Below are 23,865 nucleotides of genomic sequence, written 5' to 3' on the forward strand. Positions count from 1 at the left end.
GCCTCAGCTGGGATTACAGGTGTGAGCCATCGCTCTGGGTCCTACAGACCTTAATGTCTCCTCATGGTTCTCTCATCCCCAAGTAAATTCAGAGGTGTCCATGAGATGTCAGGGGCCAATTCCCATTGGGCCACACAGGCTGGTCCTGCTCGCAGTATCTCTGCCTTCAGCCCATGTAGACACCTTTCACACCATTTCCTGCTTTAAACCCTTTATTCATTTCCCACCCTGTGCCTTGTAAGGTCCTCACCCTCGAGCTGCATTCACCCTTTGGGTCCCCTAAGCCTCGCCCTTCGTTGCTTCTGCTCAGCAGCACCGCAGCTCCGGTGCAAGAGTCCTTGCCCTGGTCCTGGAATTCCACAGATCCCACCCCTCCCCTGGACACCCGCCCATCTTGCCCTCATTGAGCCTTGCCCTTCTGCCCTGAAGGCCTCCCCGTCTTAAGCATGGCTTCCTCTGACCCAGCATCGAAAGAAGTGACTTGAGCCAGTCTGTTCACCTCCAATGTTCTTTTGTCCCAAATTCCACCCCACTAGAAAACGTGCTTTCAGTAGGTGGGCATCTTATTCCATTCCCTTCCCTATAAACACGTGGCCAGAGGGGATCAGGAGAAAGGAGGGCAACCCAGAGGAAACAGAAACTGAGAAGGAGTAGAAAGGACGGGTGAGAACCATGAACAGATGGCAACGCAGAGGATGGTGGGGGATTTCAGACAGACATTGAGAGTGAAAGACAAAGCTGAGAAAGTGTGGGGTGGGGAACAGCTGGAGAAACAGAGAGAAAAGCTGGGTCTCCAGAGAGATGAAGGACAGCAAGATAGGGAGAGGGGCAGAAAGGGGGAGGCTCCTCAGGGAGTGGGGGAGAGAAGGAGGGATTTGGAGCCAGGGCAGAGAGGGCAGCGTGGTGCTGGGATGGCAAGAGGGGACAGCTGGTGACAAGGAGAGCAGAGGGAGAACCACGGCAGCGTGAGACCTGGGATCTGGGATGCTAGAGAGTGGGGATGGGGAGGTGTAGCAGGGAAGAGGGGATTTAACAGGGAGCAGATGGGGAGCAAAGTTGGGGAAGAAAGTGGCAGAAATATGTGGAGATTGGCATTGAAACAATGAAAAGGTTGGGCAGAAAGAGGAATAAGAGGTGAAGGAAGCTGTAAGAATGGAGCAGAACAGGTGGAAGAGAAGGAATGGAGGGAAGAAGGGGAGAAGGAGCAGGAGAGGAGAGGGGCACAAAACGAGGAGCAGAAGCCAGGGAAACAGAAGGAGCCAGAGAGAAGGTGAGCATGAGATATGTCCAGAATGGGGGAGGGAAACACGTGGGAAGGAGGAAAGAGGGGACCCTGGTTCCAGCGGGTGCTGAGTTGATTGGATATGCGTGATTTAGTTGTGACATGTTGATTTCTGTCTTTATAATCTAACAGATTTTAAATATGTTTAAAATACACAGATAGGGCCGGGCACGGTGGCTCATGCCTGTAATCCCAGCACTTTGGGAGGCCGAGACGGGTGGATCACGAGGTCAAGAGATCGAGACCATCCTGGTCAACATGGTGAAACCTCATCTCTACTAAAAATACAAAAAATTAGCTGAGCATGGTGGTGCGTGCCTGTAATCGCAGCTACTCAGGAGGCTGAGGCAGGAGAATTGCCTGAACCCAGGAGGCGGAGGTTGCGGTGAGCCGAGATCGCGCCATTGCACTCCAGCCTGGGTAACAAGAGCGAAACTCCGTCTCAAAAAAAAAAAAAAAAAACCAGTATAATAGTGTACACTCAATATTTAATAGTGAACACGCAACACAGAAAACTGATCACCAAAATGTGGAGGAACTTCTTCCCACCAGCGGTGCATTTTCCGTCCGACGCTAACTTGATGATAACTTGATGACCTTGTATTTCAGCTCAATTCTGACACTGTCCAGCTTGAATTCAGATCAGATGCTACTGGTTGGTCAGTTCCACAGGGCTGCCCCCACTTCAAATGCCAGTCACAAGTCGCAGGTTGTGACCTGAACTTGTGGGTGACCAACTATAAACTGGGGATTCCCTTGACTTCCTCCTCAGGTTGTAGTCATCTGCCAGGGCCCTTCACCGAACTCAGGAAAACACTTAGTTTCCTCATTTGTTATAAAGGATATTGCAAAGGACACAGAGGAACAGCCAGATGGAGAAGCTGTGCTAGCCAGTGATTCCAACCCAAGGAGAGTGTTAGGGAGGCGTATTGACCAGGCCAGTCAGAGCATACAGCATCTGAAGTGATGGCAGTCTGCGACTGAGCTCTCAAGCAGTGGTGTCTGATTCTGTCTTATAGACAGTGTCAGAACTGAGTGAAACTGCAGGTCGCCCTAGCTGGGAGGCTGCTGGAGAACCGGTCATTGTGGGGACAGCAACACATATTTTGGTGACTAGAGGTGAAATATTCTCTGTTGAGTGTGAGAGTAGCATGAATGAGTTTTTTCCTCTCAGCAGATCTCCAATGTATAATAAAGACTTTTTTCCTTCTACTCTTCCATCTTTAAACAAAAAATACCCTCAACTACATTTCCCTCTGTAATAAGTGCCTTTTAATGCTCCATTTAAGACCGTAATGTACTAAAAACCGGTTTTTACTTTGTCTTCAAAACTCAACAATATAGAGAGACAGGATCTCACTCTGTTGCCCAGGCTGGTCTCGAACTCCTGGGCTTAAGTAGTCTTTCCACTTCAGCCTCCCAAAGTACTGGGATTACAAGTGTGAGCCACTGAGTCTGGCCACTTTGGCTTAAACCTTTGAATTACTGCTTGAATCTGGCTTTCATACCAGCATTCCACTGATTCTTCCTTTTTCCGTCATCAGGGACCTCCCCATCTCAATGCCATAGCTCATGTCCTGTCCTCATCTTTCTCTTCCTGTCAGTAGCATGTAGCACAGCTGGTCACTTCCTATTCTGTTGTCTTGGCTTTTATGACACCCCATTACTTTTACAAGAAGATTGAATACCATCTATTCAGTCTTCTTGCCACTCGGATCACTTTCCGCTCTCCTCTTCTGGTGTCTCCAGGACTTCCTGTTCTCTGAATGTGCGAGTGTTCTTGGCTCAGTCCTTACACCTCTTCTTGTCTCCATCCACACTCACTGCGTTTCCTTATTGTCTCATCCCGTGCCTTTCTGCCCCACCTGTTACTACAAGGCTCCGTGCCCTGCAGACCCTCCCCTGAGGTCTAGAATCCTGCGTCCGCTTGTCTCCAAAGCTCTCTGCAGGAATGTCCCAGCAGGCATCTCCATCTTCATGTGTCTCAAAGTGACTTCCTGGCCAGGCGGTGGCTCACGCCTGTAATCCGGCAATTTGGGAGCACGAGGTGGGCGGATCACCTGAGGCCAGGAGTTCCAGATCAGCCTGGCCAACATGGTGAAACCCGGCCTCTACTAAAAATACAAAAATTAGCCGGGTGTGGTGGTGCATACCTGTAATCCCAGCTACTCAGGAGGCTGAGGCAGGAGAATCACTTGAACCCGGGAGGCTGAGGTTGCAGTGAGCCAAGATTGAGCCATTGCACTCCAGCCTGGGCAACAAGAGCGAAACACCGTCTCATGAGTGAATGAATGAATGAATGAATTAAATAAAGTGACTTCCCAAACTCTTCCAAACATGTTCACCGCTGCAGTCCCGCACATCTCAGCTGAGGGCAACCCTGTACTTCCTGGGGCTCAACTGAACTTCCTGTCATGTTTTTGTTTGTTTGTTTGTTTTTTGTTAACTTTTTTTTTTTTTTAAGAGACGGGGTTTCACTATGTAGGCCAGGCTGGTCTCGAACTCCTGACCTCGTGAGCCGCCCGCCTCGGCCTCCCAAAGTGCTGAGATTACAGGCGTGAGCCACCGTGCCCAGCCTTCTGTCATGTTTAAAATACATAAGATATTACATTGTAAGTGTGTTACTTTGTAAAATGAAGAAAAAGTTATTCATTTACTTCAAACAGGTGAGGAAATATGTGGCTTCAGAAATTCTTTTGAGGTGTGGGAGAAAAATGTTTGAAAACCTCTCCCTGCGCGATCTGCTCCCCCAGGATCTCTCTGACGTCATCTCCTGCCTGTGTCCTCCCCACTCCCTCTGCTCCAGCCAAACAGGCCTCTTTCCTGTTCCTGGAGCCAAGGTTGCTCCTGCGTGAAAGCTTCCACGTGGGCTGGCCCACTGCCTAGGACTCTCTAGCCCCTCAGCTACAAGTGACAAGCAGCCTTTCTTCCCTAGGTCTTTGTTCTGACACCGCTTTTCTCTGTGGAAACCTTTGTGATGTCCCACAGCCCCCCATTTGACATTGCAGCTCCACCTTCCCCCCACCTCTGGTTCCTGTTGCCTGTTCTGTGTGATTCTTTTTGCTCCTTCAACATCCAGTCTGGATCCTGGAGAGAACAGGTTCCCAACAGGAGAGCAGAGCCAGAAGGTGGGCTGTGCTGGGCTTGCCCCCTCAGTGGAGCTCAACCCTGGCTTCACATTAGAGTGCCCAGGCATTTTGCAGGAACATCTCTTGTGGCCTGTTGATATATTTTCATTTAGGTGTTTTTTTTTTTAGAGTCCAGTCTGAGTAATATTTAAAGTTGACTCTATTCTGTATGCAGCATAGTACCAAGCCCTCGCTTTCATTTCTGAGGGCTGAGCCGAGCCTGTGATCCACAGGGAGGGGAGGGGCTGTGCTGTGCGTGGGGTTTGGTCAGGGCTGGGTCTGTGCCCTGAAGGGGAGCTCAGTCCAGCCCAGCTCCCCACTGCTGCCTGGTGTGTGGGGCTTCTCCAGGAGGGCAGTGGGTTCTGAAGAAAGGGGCCAGAAACTCACTTGTTCTTCCTCTAGGAGTTTCTCGTCCCTGTATCCCCTCTGCTGCACTGGGCCGCAGAGGACCATATTTCCACAGCGTGCAGTCTTCTGTGTGTGTGATTGTGGCACATGAAGGGGATGTATAGATGCTAAGCCCTAACCAGCATATTTTGGATATTCAGTGTTGACTTATAAATACTCTCTTATATTACCCAAGGAAGAAGTCTGGAAGAAGAGGAGGAGAAAGGAAAAGAAGTCAGGGATGGCTCTCACTCAGGTAAAGTGATATTCCTGGTGGATTGTTCTTTTATTTCTTCCTGAAATGCTGGGCTTTGGAGTTGCGAATCTCTGAATCTGAAGCGTCCTGCTGGACACGTTTGCTGACACTCACCCATGCCTTCCCTCAGTCCCTCTCCTCTCACTTAGATTCCATCTCATCGGGACCCAGTGACATGAGCTTGGGAAGAGGCTGCACTGGGCATGGTCCTGGGAAGGGCTCACCCCAGACATGGATGGAGACGGGGCATGAGTTCTGTGGTGTCAGGGCTCTTCGGCAGCAGGGGTTGTTCAGGGGCCACACCTGGATGCACCGTCAGCTCTGTGTAAACCATGGTAACAGCAGCTGCCCGTGAAGTCAGGCCTTACTGTGCAGAAGTACCTGCTCACTGGTATAGAGTGAGAACACTAAGGGGAAAGCTTTCCTGCCTCATACTTATATTGCATTTCAAGTTGAACAAGTGAGTCACCATGTTTCCGACTCCAAACTCTTAAAGACTTGGAACAGAATGGAAAGTTTAGACACAGACGTCAGAGATAGATGATTCTTCCATTTCATCATTTTAGTGTATGACGTCAACGTAAATGTATAGCAACACAAGATTCATTAAACTATCAGAAAATCTATCTCACGGAGACTGTGGTGTTCTTACAGGAACCTTGGTCCATCAGGTATTGTAGGTAGTTTTGTTCAGATATATGAGCAGAACAGCCTTGCCATTAGAGAGACTGGAACTGTATTTTTGTTTTACCAGTTACGATTCAACATTCCACTTCTTTTATTTTAAACGTGTATATATTTGTTTGATAGTGAAATGACGCATATATGTGCCAAGAGGTAAAGCATCCCCTTTCCCGTCAGCCTTCCACCCTCCTTGACATCTCAGCGGGGAGCCACTGTTCTCAGTTCTTGGGAAGGGTCAGTGCGAGTCCTACAGAAATGTATTTTTACATCATTGTGAAATTTAAACAAATCCCTCAATGAATGTTTTGTGATATTTTAACCTGCAAGTTTCGAACATTTACATGTTTTCGTGTCAGGAAACAGGAGCTCACTTTTCTACATCCTTGTTGGAGCATCTGGGAACGAAGACAGGTGGATCCTTTCACGTTTTCACTTTTATAAAGAACACCACACAGGGTGCTGCATGGTGGCTCACACCCATCATCCCAGCACTTGTGGAGGCCCAGGTGGTAGGATCATGCCAGTTTCACTACAGATATTGGAGGGTTCCTCCAGGTTGGGCGATTAAAGAGTGATCTCTTCTAGGATGGTGCATTTCCCATGCTGCTAGATCTGTCCCTACCCCAGGTGCAGAGGAGCCCTCTCCCACCAGTACCACATAAGATTTCCCCTCATTAAGCTAACTTGCCACTGTGTTCATTTTACATTATGAAAATCTGGGGATAATGCAGCCCATCATATTTTCATTTTCTAATTCCTTTGAGTCTGAGTGGGTTGCATTACTTTGTGAATGTGTATATATGAAATGAATTTTTATACTTTGCTCCATTTTCTGTTCCTGGAATTCAGGTCACAGGATAGTCATGACTCACTGTAGCCTTGACCTGCTGGGCTCAAGCAATTGTCCCACCTCAGTCTCCTGAGTAGCTGGGACTACAGTTGTGTGCTGCGACACCCAGCTAATTTTTTATGTTTTTGTGCTTTGTAGAGACAGGATCTCACTATGTTGTCCAGGCTGGTCTCGATCTCCTGGGCTCAGGCAGTCCTCCTGGCTGTGCCTCCTGAAGTGCTGGGATAATGGGCATCAGCCGTCGTGCCCCGCTTGGTTTCGTTCTTTACATACGTACTGTTTTCTTACTTTTGATGATACATTATTCTACTGTAAAAAGAATCAATCTTTGCTCACCCTTTTCTCACTTATTTGTTCAGTTTATCTTGCTTTGAAAGGCCTTATGAAGTGAAATGCTTTATCACATGCCCTTTGTCTTTGACCCAGTTCCTGGCATATAAAGCTTCTAAAATCTGTAGTTTCCAAAGTGTCTTTTTGTATGCTGACGTATTGACTGAGAGCTGGCAGCCTCTCACAAGCTTCAGGATGGGGCCTGGGTCACCAGAACATCCAAGACAAGATTGGAAGATTGGGACTTCAAACTCTACCCCTCAGCTACCAGGGAGGGGAGAGGCGATGAAGGTTAAGTGGATCACCAGTGGCCAATGGTTTAGTCATGCCTACTTCATGAAGTTTCTGTGAAAACCCAAAAGCACACGGTTCGGAGAGCTTCAAGTAGGTGAACACATGGAGATTCCTGAGGGTGGTGCACCCAGGGAGGGCATGGAAGTTCAGCCCCTTTTCCCATTCCTCACTGTGTACATTTCTTCATGTATACTTGTTGTAATATACTTTATAATAAATGGGTAAATGTACATAAAGTGTATCCCTGAGGTCTGTGAGCCACCCTAGCAAATTAACTGTTACCCAATGAAGGAGTTACAGGAACTCTGATTAATAGTCAAAAGCACAGGAAAAACAACCTGGGGCTTGCCATTGGCACCTGAAGTAGGACTGAACCCTCAACCCGTGGGATCTGATGCTATCTTCAGGTAGATGGTGTTGAAATCAAACGGGTTGGAGGACACCAGGCAGTGTCTGCTGCACAATTGATTGCTTGCTGGTATTGGGGGAAACTACATCTGTTTATTTATTTATTGTTTTGAGACAAGGTCTCTGTCATCCAGGCTGGAGTCCAGTGGTATGATCGCAGTTCACTGCAGCCTGGATCTCCGGGGCTCAAGTGATCCTCCCACCTTAGCCTCTGGAGTAACTGAGACGATAGGCACGTGCCACCACACCCAGCTTGATTTTTTTTATAGAGGTGAGGTTTCATTGTATTGCCCAGGCTGTCTCCTGAGCTCAAGCAATCCCTCCTGCCTCGGCCTCCTCAAGTGCTGGGATTGCAGGCGTGAGCCGCTGTGCCTGGCCACATCTGATTTTAGAAGCATTTCTGATGGTACAGTAGGAGAAACAATTTGATTTTTCCACAGAATGTGTCTCATGAATTTGAATTTGTGTGTGCACATTGGTATTTAGTTGATTCATTTGGTACTATTTCTTTTAGAGTCAGGGGTGCCTGTGCGGTTTCTTACGTGAGTAGATTTTATGATGTTGAGGGTTAGTCTTCCAAAGATCCCATCAGCCAAGCAGTGAACATAGTACCCGATAGATAGTTCTTCAGCCCTTCCCCTCTTCCTTCCTGTTCCTTCTTGGCGTCTCCAGTGTCTACTGTTGTCACGTTCGTGTTCGTGTGCACCCAGTGTTTAGCTTCCATTGTGAGAACACGCGTACTTGTTTTTCTGGTTGTGCATTAATTCGCTAGGGACAATGGCCTCCAGCTGCGTCCATGTTGTTGCAAAGGACATGGTTTTGTTTTTATGGCTGCATAGTGCATGTGGAAACAGGGCATATGTCTACTATATTTTCTTTATCGATCCACTGTTGATGGGCCCCTAGGTTGATCCCATATCTTTGCTATTGTGAATCGTGCTGCGATAAACATATGAATACAGGTGTCTTTGATAGAACAATTTATTTTCCTCTGGGTACATGTCCAGTAATGGGATTGCTGGGTTGAGTAGTAAATTCCAGCGGCCCTCCTCCCTCAGCATCCTGAGGCCTTGGGAGAAGGGGCGTCAGCCACCGTGGCTAGCCTCATTTTCTCCTTTTTTAGTTTAGTTTACTGCATGGTCAAGTCTCCCTTTTTTTTTCCTTTTCTTTTTTTTTTTTTTTTTTGAGCAGAATCTTATTCTGTCACCCAGGCTGGAGTGCAGTGGCACGATCATAGTTCATTGCAACCTTGAACTCCTGGGCTCAAGCAAGCTTCCCAACTCAGCCTCTCAAGTAGCTGGGACTAAAGATGCATGCCACCATGCCCAGCTAATTTTTAATGTTTTGTTGTAGAGACACGGTCTTACTATGTTGCCCAGGTTGGTTTTGAACTCACAGGCTCAAGCAGTCCTCTCGGCTCAGCCTCCCAAAGTCCTGGGATTACAGGCGTGAGTCACCACACCTGGACAAGTCTGCTTTTTAACCACCTCTAGTGTGTTTCTCTTTCTTCTTTTTTTCTCTTCTTTTCTGAGATGGAGTCTCTGTTGCCCAGGCTGGAGTGCAGTGGCACAATCTCGGCTCACTACAACCTCCACCTCCCAGATTCAAGCGATTCTCCTGCATCAGCCTCCTGGGTAGCTGGAACTACAGGCACGCACCACCATGCCTGGCTAATTTTTGTATTTTTAGTAGAGACGGGGTTTCACCATGTTGGCCAGACTGGTCTTGAACTCCTGACTTCAGGTGATCCACCCGCCTTGGCCTTCCAGAGTGCTGGGATTACAGGTGTGAGCCACCATGCCTGGCTCTAGTGTGTTTTTCAGTTTAGTTATGTTTTTCAACTTTGGAATTTCTGTTCCTTCTTCATAGTTTTTATCTCTTTGTTTTTCAGATTTTATGAAGTTGTTTACAAGCACCGTCGTCATACATTGAGCGGCTTTAGGAGTCTGATTGTTACTTCTTTGTCTGATAATATACATGTCTCCACCTCTTTAGTATCACTTGGTGGTGGTTTAATATGTTGCTGTGTGTGGTCCATGTTTCCTTTTTTCTTCTCTTGTTACCTCCTTTTGGGACCTCAGCAATTCACTAATCAGCCACTATTCTAGTTTTTGGTTTTAAACTTTGTTCTTAGTAAGCCTGTTACTTCAGTTCTGATGTTGAGGCAAGACAGAAACTTGTGCCTTATCAGTGTCCTGAAAAGTCAGAACGTTATGAGCCTTGTGTGGTGTTACAGAAGAAAAGAGAAGAAGTCAGAATGCTAGATGGATATCCCAGTACTTTCTCTCCCCAGGAGAAAGTGGAAGTATGCTGCATCATGCCAGGGTAGGGCCTCAGGTGAGCAGGTGTTTCCAGAGCTCCAGACTCTGATGTGGTTGCCAGGTGTCCCACCAAGGCAATTTGGTCCATTAAATCTGTGTCTCCACGGTGGAGGTAGTGTTTGGGACTTCCTGTGTTTAAGTGATTCTCCTGCCTCAGCCTCCTGAGTAGCTAGGATTACAGGTGCCCACCACCATGTCCAGCTAATTTGTGTATTTTTAGTAGAGACAGGCTTTCACCATGTTGGCCAGGCTGGTCTCAAACTCCTGACCTCAAGTGATCCGCCCGCCTTGGCTTCCCAAAGTGCTAGGATTACAGGCATGAGCCACCGCACCCAGCCTGTTTTTGTTTTTGTTTTTGTTTTAGATGGAGTCTCACTCTGTCGCCTGGGCTGGAGTGCAACGGTGCCATCTCAGCGCATTGCAACCTCCATCTCCCGGGTTCAAGCAGTTCTTCTGCTTCAGCCTCCTGAGTAGCTGGGACTACAGGCGCACGCCACCATGCCTGGCTAATTTTTGTATTTTAGTAGAGATGGAGTTTCACTGTGTTGCCCAGGCTGCTCTCGAACTCCTGCGCTCAGGCAATCCGCCCGCCTCAACCTCCCAAAGTGCTAGGATGACAGGCCTGAGGCACCACGCCCAGTCTCTGTGCAGTTTTCTAATTTCTTTTTATAGGTCTGGAAAGGTACTTTAATAGCATGGTATGTTTTCTGCAGGAATTGCTGGCTGTATCCTGTGTGTGTGTAATGAGAGCTACTAAAGGAGAAAGATTGTCTTCGCTGTATTTTTATTAGTTCTCGTACTTAAATTATATCCTCTTTTGAGGTTGTGATGATGTCATCTGCTCCGATTCTCACAGATCCAGCTCTTGCGCTTTGTCCTTCTTTCACCCACCCCTCTTTCCTGGTCTGTGTTCAGGCATACTCTGACGTATTTGGTTGGAACAGCCCCATTTCCTTCACCTTAGAGGAAATGTAGTGTGTACTGTTGATTATAATGTCTGCTGGGGTTTTCTTGTCTAGTATTAGATTTTTTTCCCCCCAAATTTCCTTTTTGGCATGATTTTTAATCATCCAATAATTTCTTCAAGTAAGTACTGCTATGATACATACTTTTAACAATCTAAATCAGGCCAGGCGTGCTGCCTCCGAACCTGTAATCCCAGCATTCTGGGAGGCCAAGGAAGGCAGATCACTTGAGGTCAGGAGTTCAAGGCCAGCCTGGCCAACACGATGAAACCCTGTCTCTACTAAAAACATAAAAAGTAGCCGGGCATGATGGCACATGCCTGTAATCCCAGCTACTCAGGAGTCTGAGGCAGGAGAATATCTTGAACCCAGGAGGCAGAGGTTGCGGGAAGCGGGAAGCTGAGGTCACGCCACTGTACTTCAGCCTGGGCGACAGAGTGAAACTCTGTCTCAAAAAAAAAAAAAATAGTTTTACGTATCAGTAAGTTAAATTGTGTCTTAAATATCTTCTCTGACCTTAAATGTGTTCTACGCTGGCACGTTAATGAACTAACAGTAAGAGTCGTAATGATGAAGGGCAGGAATGTGTCTGTGCATGTAAAGGCCTTTTACGAAGTTCCAGTTATTGTTCTTGAACTTATTTCAACTTTGTTCAGTTAGGTAACGTACTGTCAATTTACTCTCTTTTTTCTCTTCTTTTCTTTTTTCTTAAATTTGAGACAAAGTCTCACTCTGTCGCCCAGGCTGGAGTGCAGTGGCACAGTCTGGACTCACTGCAACCTTTGCCTCCCGGGTTCAGGTGATTTTCCTGCCTCAGCCTCCTAAGTAGCTGGGATTATGGGCTCCTACTACCACGCCTGGGTAATTTTTGTATTTGTAGTAGAAACGGAGTTTCACCATTTTGGCCATGCTGGTCATGTCAGTTTACTTTTGATGGTATATTTATTACTTATCTGTTTTATTCTTTTAAGTTTCATTTTAATTTCTGGATGTCTGGGTGCAAGTGCTTGCTCTGTCATTTTTAGCTGTTTGAGCTGAGGGGAGTTTCTTAGAGTGTCTCGGATACGGTTCTTTCCTAGCAAAATGGCAACAGATCTTTCTCATGAGCCATTGAGTTTTTATACAGATGAATACACATGCAGTATTTAGAATAATGCCATGCACGTGGACAGTGTTCAGAAATATCTGTCATTGCTATTACTGTCACCATCAGTTTTTAGATTCTGACCTTTCTTTAAAGTCATGGTATGCATCATCATTTCTTCTTTTTTATTTTTTGAGATGGAGCCTGACTCTGTTGCCCAGGCTGGAGTGCAGTGGCACAATCTTGGCTCTGCAACCTCTGCCTCCTGGGTTCAAGTGATTCTCCTGCCTCAGCCTCCTGAGTAGCTGGGATTACAGGCACGGGCCACTACACCCGACTAAGTTCTGTAATTTTTATAAAGATGAGGTTTCACCATGTTGGCCAGGCTGGTCTTGAACTCCTGACTTGGTGATCCACCTGCCTCAGCCTCCCAAAGTGCTGGGATTACAGGCATAAGCTGCTGTACCTGGCCTGTGTCATCATTTCTTAAGACATAAGTTGTGCCTTAGTTCATGTGGATATTGAATATCACTTGGTATGTCAAACGTAATATCTAACACTTCCGTAGAGATACCCTTGTTTTCAGTTTATTCTATGTATGCTTATTGTGTTGTCCATAAAACTGAGAAATCAACACTGATACAGAGGATATCACAGCCTCTTAGTTAAAAGAATAATAAAAGGCCGGGCGCGGTGGCTTACGCCTGTAATCCCAGCACTTTGGGAGGCCGAGGCGGGTGGATCACGAGGTCAAGAGATCGAGACCATCCTGGTCAACATGGTGAAACCCCGTCTCTACTAAAAAATACAAAAAATTAGCTGGGCATGGTGGCACGTGCCTGTAATCCCAGCTCCTCAGGAGGCTGAGGCAGGAGAATTGCCTGAATCCAGGAGGCGGAGGTTGTGGTGAGCCGAGATCGCGCCATTGCACTCCAGCCTGGGTAACAAGAGCGAAACTCCGTCTCAAAAAAAGAGAGAGAGAGAAAAAAAAGAGTAATAAAACAGAATTAGGGAGACATACCTTGCTCAAAAGTCCTTAATGTGTAGGAAAATATGGGAAAAGCAGACTCAGTTTCTCCTACTTTGCTTCCATAATACAGAATACTTCTGTGATCTTGGATGTGTTGGGTTTTCCTCCACACAGCAAGTAAGCAATTCTGCAGTGGACACAAAATGCGTGTTCTCACATTCGATTCCATTCTGACACTGTCTACCTGGATATAGGGTCAGCTCCCATAGGCTCAGGGCTCAATCCCACAGCCGCGCATGCACTTTAATGCCAGTTGCAAATACAGGTTGTGGCCTGTGCTTCTCAGTGACCAGCTGTGAACTGTGAATTCCTATGACTCCTTCCTTGGAATCAGTTAGTTTGCTTGAGTGGCTCACAGAACACAGGGAAACACTGTCCTTCTGTTTACCTATCTATCATGGAAGATGCTACAGGTGAACATCCAGATGGAAGTAGTCTATCAGTTGAGGTATGAGAGAAGGAGTGAGGAGCTGGGATGTATTCTCATGTATTCTTTTTTTTTTTTTTTTTTGAGATAGAGTTTCACTCTGTTGCCAGGCTGGAGTGCAGTGGCTTGACCTCAGCTCATGGCAACCTCTGCGTCCTGGGTTCAAGTGATTCTCCTGCCTGAGCCTCCTGAGTACCTGGGACCACAGGCGTATACCACCATAGCCAGCTAATTTTTGTACTTTTAGTAGAGATGGGGTTTCACCATGTTGGCCAGGATGGTCTTGATCTCTTGACCTTGTGATCCACCTGCCTCAGCCTCCCAAAGTGCTGGGATTATAGGTGTGAGCCACCGCGCCTGGCTGTAGTCTGTCTTTTTTGAGTTTTCATGGAGGCCCCATTACATAGGCATTGCTTCCGTCATTGGCCATTCGTGATCAATTGAACCTTCATTCCCTCTGCTCCCCCGAGGGGACAGATACTTAGTCTAACCGAGCTTCATTCTTTCGAATGACCACCCTCTGAGCCTTGGTTCGGTGACCACCCTCCATCCTGAAGCTACCCAGGTGCCTCCAGCCACCAATTATCCCATTAATGTACAAAAAGATACTTCACACTCCACTCCACAGATTTCAAGTGAGCTCTTTTGTCAGGAGAGGGGGATGAAGACCAAATCTGTATGTCACATTGTCACAATCTGGAGCTGTCAGCCCACCCACTTCAGTTTGACTTGTTATCATCATTTTCACCTCTTCTCCTTTTACATGAAGTTTAGAACTCTCCCCTTAGCCACTTGGTGAAATGTGTTTTTCATTTTAGGTACGGTTGACATTCAGGGATGTGGCCGTAGAATTCTCTCAGGAGGAGTGGAAATGTCTGGAGCCCACTCAGAGGGCTTTGTACAGGGACGTGATGCTGGAGAACTACTGGAGCCTTGTTTCTCTGGGTGAGGATGGCTTTCTCCCAAAAGTCAGGCTCTGTTCTTGTCTATCTTTGCATTCTCCCCTCTGAGTTCCTGGAGAACCCCTGCATTGCTTGGCTGAGATGGAAGTCCTGTTGACTCTGAAATGGAAAACTTAATAATGGGAAGCCTGGAATTCAGTCTTCCCCTTTCTCAAATGTTCTGCCTCCTTCGGGCTTCAGCATTTGAGGTTTCAGAGCTTTTGTATGCATAATACCTTATGTGGGACTTTTGAAACGTCAGATTTCCTGTTTTCTGCCTCTCTGCTTTGGATTCAGTGGTTGGTGGAATAGAACCTTCTATGTGCATGTTACCGTGTTTCCTGGGTCTTCAGAAGGAGGCATTCAGTGGATGAATTTCTGAAGTTTTCTTAGATCCGCTTGTAATGTCTTCTCATGTAAACATAGGGCTGGGATTCTGGAAAAGCCCTGGCACATTGTGATCCTTCCTTTTTATAAACAGGACTGTGTCATTTTGATATGAATATTATCTCCATGTTGGAGGAAGGGAAAGAGCCCTGGACTGTGAAGAGCTGTATGAAAATAGCAAGAAAACCAAGAATGCGGCAATGTGTCAAAGATGTGGTCACAGGTAAGAGCTCAGATGGGCAGAGAGAAGGCCACTCATTAAATAGAGTGTGGGAGGCTGGACGCAGGGGCTCACGCCTGTAATCCCAACACTATGGGAAGCCAAGGCAGACAGATCACTTGAGGTCAAGAGTTCGAGACCAGCCTGACCCAACATGGTGAAACCCCATCTCTGCTAAAAATACAAAAAAATCAGACAGGCACGGTGGCGGGCGCCCTGTAATCCTAGCTACTTAGGAGGCTGAGGCAAGAGAATTGCTTGAACCTGGGAGGCGGAGGTTGCAGTGAGCTGAGATCACGCCACTGCACTCCAGCCTGGGTGACAGAGCGAAACTGTCTCTAAATAAATAAATAAATAGAGTACGGAAACTCTCTGCAAATGGGAAAGTTCTTTGGGAAAATAAGTTGCTTCAGAGACAGAGGCAGAGTCTTGATCGTGATGGAAACACCCTGTCATTTGGACGCTCTGGTTCCTTTTGAAGGGTTTGCTTTCTTTCATGGTCTGTCTGTATTTATTTCCATATGGTGCTCAGTTCTCAGTCCATGTAGATCAGACGTGAAGCGTCCATAGTCCTTAGTCCTGGCTGTAAGGCCGGTGCCTCCTTGGGAGCCGAATGGACATGCCCTTCTCTCTCCACGCCTAAAAACTACGTCATCATTCTAAGCACATTGCTCAGCATTTGCCCTCTCCACGCGGGCTCCCCCTTGCCCATTTCCACATTCCAATCTCAGCCCTGCACCCGCCAGAAATTCTGAAAAGGCCCGCCAAGAACCTGCCCTATGGTAGCTCCACCGTACGTCCTCGGCCAGCCCCTCGTCTGTGCTCACTCCCTTCATACCCAATGGAAATGCCCCCGCTTTGTTCACCTCGCCCGTCCCCAGTCTTTTAATACCCAATAGAACTACCTTGTCTTTGTTTCCCCCGTAGTCAATCAGCTACTTCTACTCCCTATAAAACCCCACGCCCCAAGAAGAGAAGCGCGACTTCTCCGGCCCTCCTGTCGGACCATAGAACCTCGCCCAGGAGCTGATTAAATTTCTTTATTCCAGTAACTAGCCTCAGTTGCCTCATTTAAATCTTAGTTGCTTCATTCAAACCTTACACTGGTATCTAGACCTATTTCTGTTCCGTGCCATTTCCTGTGCGTGAAGACCTGCTCAGGAGACGGAAACACTGGCTGCTCCTCCTTTGTGTCTGCGGCCCCAAACCTCATGGAAGTGTCTCCAGCCCTCTCTGCCTGTCGAGGCCCCTCAGCCATTTCTTTCATTCTGCTTCTGCCACTCTTCACAGGGTGTGTGATGAGGGAGTGGGTCACATCTTCTGAGACTCTTCTCACCGTAACTGTAAAGACACCTACAGAAATCCTTCTCTCGCTGATGCTCAGTCCTACATGGGGTGCCTGTTCTGTTTCTCCAGGTTTTAGCCCAGAAATACCCTCACTATATATGGAATCTAAACCAGTAAAATGAAAGGCAGCGAAGAGTGGAATGTTGGTTACAAAGGTTGGGGGCTGAAGGGAAGAGGGAGAAGTCAGTCACGGGGTGAAATCATTAGGAGTAAAGGATGTGTTTTTGAGAAGACTTGTATGGTAATAAACTTGTTTCCATCAATCCACATTGTATGCCTATAACAGGATATCAGTTTGTTTCCTGTAAATATATATAAGTATAATTTGTCAATATAGAATATTTTTAAAAAAACTTATTTAGCCCAGGCGCAGTGGCTAATGCCTGTAATCCTAGCACTTTCGGAGGCCAAGGCGGGTGGATCATGAGGTCAGGAGTTGGAGACCAGCCTAACCAACATGGTGAAACCCCATATCTACTAAAAATACTAAAATTAGCCGGGCGCGGTGGCTCACTCCTGTAATCCCAGCACTTTGGGAGGCCGAGGCGGGTGGATCACGAGGTCAAGAGATCGAGACCATCCTGGTCAACATGGTGAAACCCCCATCTCTACTAAAAATACAAAAAATTAGCTGGGCACGGTGGCGCGTGCCTGTAATCCCAGCTCCTCAGGAGGCTGAGGCAGGAGAATTGCCTGAACCCAGGAGGTGGAGGTTGCGGTGAGCTGAGATTGCGCCATTGCACTCCAGCCTGGGTAACAAGAGCAAAAACTCCGTCTCAAAAAAAAAAAAAAAAAAAAAATACTAAAATTAGCCGGACTTGGTGGAGCACACCTGTCGCGCCTGTAGTCCCAGCTACTCAGGAGGCAGAGGCAGGAAATCGCTTGAACCTGGGAGGCAGAGGTTGCAGTGAGCCAAGATCACAGCACTGCACTCCAGCCTGGGCAACAGAGTGAGACTCTGTCTGAAAAAAAAAAAAAAAATCATATTCCAGTTATTGTTATCTGTGCTGGCTCTGAAATAGAAATCCTTCTTTCTCTCAAGAGAAAACTGTATTATTCTAGTCATTTTTTTTTTAAGTTTCCACACATGGCATTAAACAAAAGAGCATTTTATGTGTGCAGTGATTCCCCTCAATTCCTCTTATCATGGGCTGCTAGAATATCTTATTAGTTGATTTTCATAAAATTAACACATTGTGGTTTTCAGCATGCATTAGGAAATATGGCCGCCATGTACCACCTATTCCTGTTGCAAAATGCCTGCTCTGTGTGGATATGGTTATGTAACAGGTATTTAAAACAGTATTTTTTCTGACATGATTTTATTGAATATTCATTTTCCTGGTGCTGTTCCTGTTTTGCAATTCAAAATTGCCGCTTCTTAATTACGTTTCTGTGAGCTCTTTGCCATTACAGTTTATTACATTGTACTTTAGTATGTATTTGTATTTAATGAATATGCTTTACATGTGTATAGCTTATTTTTCTTCCATTGAGATAGCCATATGTTTTTGGCCAACTGGTATGTGCCTGAGGTCATGGTGGAGAAATAATCCTTTGATGGCTAACATAGGATTGCACAGCGTGAGTGTTCTGGTCATAGGTAGTCTGAATCTAGGCTGCCGCAATTTTTTTTTTTTTTGAGACATCTCACTGCCTCAAAGGCTGTAGTGCAGTGGTGCAGTGGTGCAGTCATAGCTCACTGTAACCTTCAACTCCTGGGCTAAGGCAGTCCTCATGCCTCAGCCTCTTGAGTATCCAGAACTACAGGCACATGCTGGCATGCCGAGCTAATTTTTTTTTTTTTTTGAAAAAGAATCTCCCTCTGTTGCCCAGGCTGGAGTGCAGTGGCATGATCTTGGCTCACTGTAACCCCCACTTTCTGGGTTCAAGCGATTCTCCTGCCTCAGCCTCCTGAGAAGCCAGGACTACAGCACACGCCATCACACCCGGCTAATTTTTATATTTTAGTAGGGTTAGGGTTAGAGTTAGGGTTAGGGGAGGTGAGGAGATGGGGTTTCACCATGTTGGCCAGGATGATCTCAATTTCCCAACCTCGTGATCCACCTGCCTCAGCCGCCCAAAGTGCTAGGATTACAGGCGTGAGCCACCATGCCTGGCTTAATTTTTAAATTGTTTTTGTAGAGATGGGGTCTTGCCATGCTGCCCAGGCTGGACTCAAACTCATGGCCTCCTGTGATCCTCCCACCGTAGGCTCCCAAAGCATTGGGATTATAGGCATGAGCCACAACACACAGCCCTTCCCAAATACTTGAATTACACATAACTGCATTTTCTGTGTTAAAAAATACTATCTTTTTGTTCCTAAAAATTGAAATTCACGGTTCTGAAGTTCCAAAGTCAGTTCAGTGTAAGTGTTACTTTTGGTGGAATGTGTTTTCAGTGTAAAATGTTTGTTTATATACTGTAATTAATTGGAAATGTGTGGTTCTTTCTCTCTTGTAGATATCCCTCCTAAATGTACAATCAAGGATCTGCTACCAAAAGAGCAGAGCAGTACAGAAGCAGCATTCCACACAGTGATGTTGGAAAGACGTGGAAGCCCTGACATCGAAGACTTCTCCTTTAAGGAACTCCAGAAAAATATACATGACTTTGAGTGTCAATGGGGAGATGACACAGAAAATCACAAGGGAGTGCTTATGACCCAGAAAGAAGGGAAAAGAGATCAACACGATAGAAGAGACGTAGAAAACAAGCTTCTTAACAGTCAGCTGGGAGTAAGCTTTCGTTCGCATCTGCCTGAACTGCAGCTGTTTGAAGGTGAAGGGAAAATGTATGGATGTAATCAAGTTGAGAAGTCTGCCAACAACGGTTCCTCAGTGTCACCCCTTCAGCAAATGCCTTCTAGTGTCCAAACCCACAGGTCTAAAAAATATAATGACCTTAACCATTTTTCACTACTCACTCAAAGACGAAAAGCAAACAATTGTGGAAAACCTTACAAATGTAATGAATGTGGCAAGGCGTTCACCCAGAATTCAAACCTTACAAGTCATAGGAGAATTCATAGTGGAGAAAAGCCTTACAAATGCAGTGAGTGTGGCAAAACCTTTACTGTTCGTTCAAACCTAACTATTCATCAGGTAATCCATACTGGAGAGAAACCTTACAAGTGTCATGAGTGTGGCAAGGTCTTCAGGCACAATTCATACCTTGCAACTCATCGGCGAATTCATACTGGAGAGAAACCTTACAAGTGTAATGAGTGTGGAAAAGCCTTTAGAGGACATTCAAACCTAACTACCCATCAGTTAATCCATACTGGAGAAAAACCGTTCAAATGTAATGAATGTGGCAAGCTCTTCACTCAGAATTCACACCTTATAAGTCATTGGAGAATTCACACTGGAGAGAAACCTTACAAGTGCAGTGAGTGCGGTAAAGCCTTTAGTGTCCGTTCAAGCCTAGCTATTCATCAGACAATCCACACTGGAGAAAAGCCTTACAAATGTAATGAGTGTGGCAAAGTCTTTAGGTACAATTCTTACCTTGGAAGGCATCGGAGAGTTCATACTGGTGAGAAACCCTACAAGTGTAATGAATGTGGCAAAGCCTTTAGTATGCATTCAAACCTAGCTACCCATCAGGTCATTCATACTGGAACAAAACCTTTCAAATGTAATGAATGCAGCAAGGTTTTCACTCAAAATTCACAACTTGCAAATCATCGAAGAATTCATACTGGAGAGAAACCTTACAAGTGTAATGAGTGTGGGAAAGCCTTCAGTGTTCGTTCAAGCCTAACTACCCATCAGGCAATCCATTCTGGAGAGAAACCTTACAAATGTATTGAATGTGGCAAGAGCTTCACTCAGAAATCACACCTTAGAAGTCATCGGGGAATTCATTCCGGAGAGAAACCTTACAAGTGTAGTGAATGTGGTAAAGTCTTTGCTCAAACGTCACAACTTGCAAGGCATTGGAGAGTTCATACTGGAGAAAAGCCTTACAAGTGTAATGACTGTGGTAGAGCCTTTAGTGATCGTTCGAGCCTAACTTTTCATCAGGCAATACATACTGGAGAGAAACCTTACAAGTGTCATGAATGTGGCAAGGTTTTTAGGCACAATTCATACCTTGCAACTCATCGGCGAATTCATACTGGAGAGAAACCTTACAAGTGTAATGAGTGTGGCAAAGCCTTTAGTATGCATTCAAACCTAACTACCCATAAGGTCATCCATACTGGAGAGAAGCCTTACAAATGTAATGAATGTGGCAAGGTCTTCACTCAGAATTCACACCTTGCAAATCATCAAAGGACTCACACTGGAGAGAAACCTTACCGATGCAATGAGTGTGGGAAAGCCTTCAGTGTTCGTTCAAGCCTAACCACCCATCAGGCAATCCATACCGGAAGGAAACCTTACAAATGTAATGAATGTGGCAAGGTCTTCACTCAAAATGCGCACCTGGCCAATCACCGAAGAATTCATACTGGAGAGAAACCTTACAGGTGTACAGAGTGTGGGAAAGCCTTTAGGGTACGGTCAAGTCTGACTACCCATATGGCAATCCACACTGGAGAAAAACGTTACAAATGTAATGAATGTGGCAAGGTCTTCAGGCAGAGTTCAAATCTTGCAAGTCATCACAGAATGCACACTGGAGAAAAACCTTACAAATGAGTGTGGCAAGGCCATTAGTCACAGTTCACTCCTTTCACATCGGTTAATTCATTCTTGAGAGAATCCTTACAAATGCAGTGACAGTGGCCAGCCCTCATGGGTTTAAGCATTAAAAGATACGAGAGGCCGTAAGAAAGAGGCATCATGTACACGTATGTGGCAGAGGGTTTATCTAGGCCTCACAGGTTACTAGGCATCAAAATTTATGTCTTTGATGAAACCAAACACATGTAATGTGCATCCAGTGACTAACTGACCAGTACCCAGTGACGAACGGTAAGTGAGGATTCCTATGAGGAATAACTGTCTCTGGTTTCCCTGTTTGCCTTTGATGTTATACACTGTAGAATACTTTCAAGTCCAAATATGCTAAAAATTATATATTTTTAACTCATATATGAAAAGGTTGCAGGATATTTGTAGGCAGACAGTTACCTTCAGCTTATAAGATGTTGTATTGAATTATTTACGGTTTTTTTTTTTTTTTTTAAACCTGCTATTGAGTTTCAGTGTGAACTTTGAAATCTGTTATTGTGCATCCTTAGCCACCTTCCATGGTGGTTTTTTGGAAAAATCATTGGGATAGAAGCACTCACTTGATTGGGGGAAGGATTATTGCTATCCAGTTTGCGAAGAAGGAGGGACTTTGCTTTTAAAATTAAATATTGTCTGAATTAGCGTTTCGGAGTGGTGAAAAACAGTGTAAAACTATGATGTCACTCACCATTCTGATTATGTCCAGGGTGCCTTTCTCCTACCAGGAGAGTACTGTGGTTTAGAGGAAAGAAATGGTCTATCAGCTGAACATGCGATGGAGCAGGCCAACACCCCAGGACTTTTGTGGGAGGAGAGTAATAGGGGATTAGAGGCTGTGTGGTAGAAATAATGCAGGAGAAAAGGTCGCCCCTTATCCTTTAAAGAGCAATACCTGTTGTTTAGCAAAGAGTGATGAAAAATTAGTCTTGTTTTTGAAATTGAAGAGAGAGGACGGGTGCGGTGGCTTACGCCTATAATTCCAGCACTTTGGGAGGCTGAGGTGGGTGGGTCACCTGAGGCCGGGAGTTTCAGACCAGCCTGACCAACATGGAGAAACCCCGTCTCTACGAAAAATACAAAATTAGCCACGTGTGGTGGCGCATGCCTGTAATCCCAGCTATTTGGGACGCTGCAGCAGGAGAATCGCTTGAACCCAGGAGGTGGAGGTGGTGGTGAGCCAAGATCGCGCGATTGCACTCCAGCCTGGGCCACAAAAGCTAAACTCCGTCTTAAAAGAAATTGAAGAGAGAGTAGTTGTCAGAGTCAAGAGTTTAATCAACAGAACTAGAGTAACATATTCTTCAGTAGAACTCACATTATCTGCTTGAAGTACATTTTGCTAATGTTTTATTCAGAATGTATCATAGATATGTTTTAACTAATAAAATGGAATTGGCTTTTCTCTATGAATGAATCACATTCTTTCTACCAACATAGTTGTATCCTGTCTCAGTAGGATACTTCATAACAGAATAACAGTGTACTGCTAGGCTGTTAAAGGATCAGGAACAATTTTTGTGTGTGTGTGGTGAAATCAAATAACACAGTTTTGGAAACCTATAACCGCACTTTGTGCTTGAATTATGTGCCCCACACTGTGGCTTAGGATACTTATTGGAGTATAAGAAAAATCCTACTGCAAGTTAATTTCACATTATCACACCCCAAAATCTGCATTGCCATTGATGCATATGCACCATATTATATTTCCATGTCAGTTTCTTGTGTGCCAAGTAAGACCCATACTATGCATCTTGGTGTCCGTGAAGTGAAGATACATAGTAAAAATATGAGAAATATGAAATAGGCCAGGCACAGTGACTCATGCCTGTAATCCCATTGCTTTGGGAGGCCAAGGCAAGCAGATCACGTGAGGTCAGAAGTTCGAGACCAGCCTGGCCAGCATGGTGAAATCACATCTCTACTAAAAATACGAAATTAGCTGGGCTTAGTGGCACATGCTTGTAGTCCTAGCTACTTGGGAGGCTGAGGCAGGAGAATCACTTGAACCTGGGAGGCAGAGGTTGCAGTGAGCCAAGATCACACCATTACACTCCAGCCTGGGCAATAACAGTGAAACTCAGCCTCAAAAAAAAAAAAAAAATATGAAATAAAGTTGGCTGGGTGCAGTGGCTCATGCCTGTAATCCCAGCACTTTGGGAGGCCAAGGCAGGTGGATCACCTGAGGTCAGGAGCTCAAGACCAGTCTGGCCAACATGGTGAAACCCTGTCTCTACTAAAAATACAAAAATTATCCCAGCATGGTGGCGGACGCCTGTAATCCCAGCTACTTGGGAGACTGAGGCAGGAGAATTGCTTGAACCCGGGAGGTGGAGGTTGCTGTGAGCCGAGATCGCACCACTGCACTCCAGCCTGGGCAACAAGAGCAAAACGCCATCTCCAAATAAAAATATAAAAATAAAAAAAGTGATGTAGAATAAAGATAAAACCTCCTTCATGATGTTCTTGGATTATTGATGTAATTTGAAAAGATTAATGATCATGAGTTTCCTTCAAGAGTATAGAAAATGGGAATTTTATTTTGCTCTGGTAGATAAACTAGGAACATGCATGTTTGCTTATACATGCATGACCCTCCCATAACCCATTAGTATGTTTACTTAATATTGAACACATTGCTATTAAACATAAATTCCTGCCTCGGCTTTCCTCCTCTGAACTGCCTGTGTCGTTTCTGGCAGAGACTGCGCTTCCCAGCCTGCTGGATGGCTAGCCTGCTGGCTGCAACCCTTTGTAAGAAATAAAGGTCTCTTTGCTAAAATTAGACATTTTGTGACCTTTTTGGTCAACGCTGATAAGGGTTTCTCGGTGGACA

General features: G+C 45.7%; 1 protein-coding gene across 1 annotated transcript in view; it reads left to right on the plus strand.

The window, feature by feature from the left end:
• LOC105734478 (zinc finger protein 160) overlaps positions 1-21,446 on the plus strand; it is a 35,194-nt gene extending 13,748 nt beyond the window's left edge. The window contains exons 3-6 of the mRNA XM_064380899.1: positions 4,994-5,053; positions 14,265-14,391; positions 14,869-14,997; positions 18,808-21,446. Of these exons, the coding sequence (XP_064236969.1) occupies positions 5,039-5,053; positions 14,265-14,391; positions 14,869-14,997; positions 18,808-20,993 (2,457 nt within the window). The 5' untranslated portion in view covers positions 4,994-5,038 and the 3' untranslated portion in view covers positions 20,994-21,446. The remainder of the gene's footprint in view (positions 1-4,993; positions 5,054-14,264; positions 14,392-14,868; positions 14,998-18,807) is intronic.
• The last annotated feature ends 2,419 nt before the right edge of the window (positions 21,447-23,865 follow it).

Source organism: Aotus nancymaae, unplaced genomic scaffold (assembly GCF_030222135.1).
Source record: "Aotus nancymaae isolate 86718 unplaced genomic scaffold, 86718_ANA_hifiasm-v0.15.2.pri h1tg000028l, whole genome shotgun sequence".
Lineage (NCBI taxonomy): Eukaryota > Metazoa > Chordata > Mammalia > Primates > Aotidae > Aotus > Aotus nancymaae.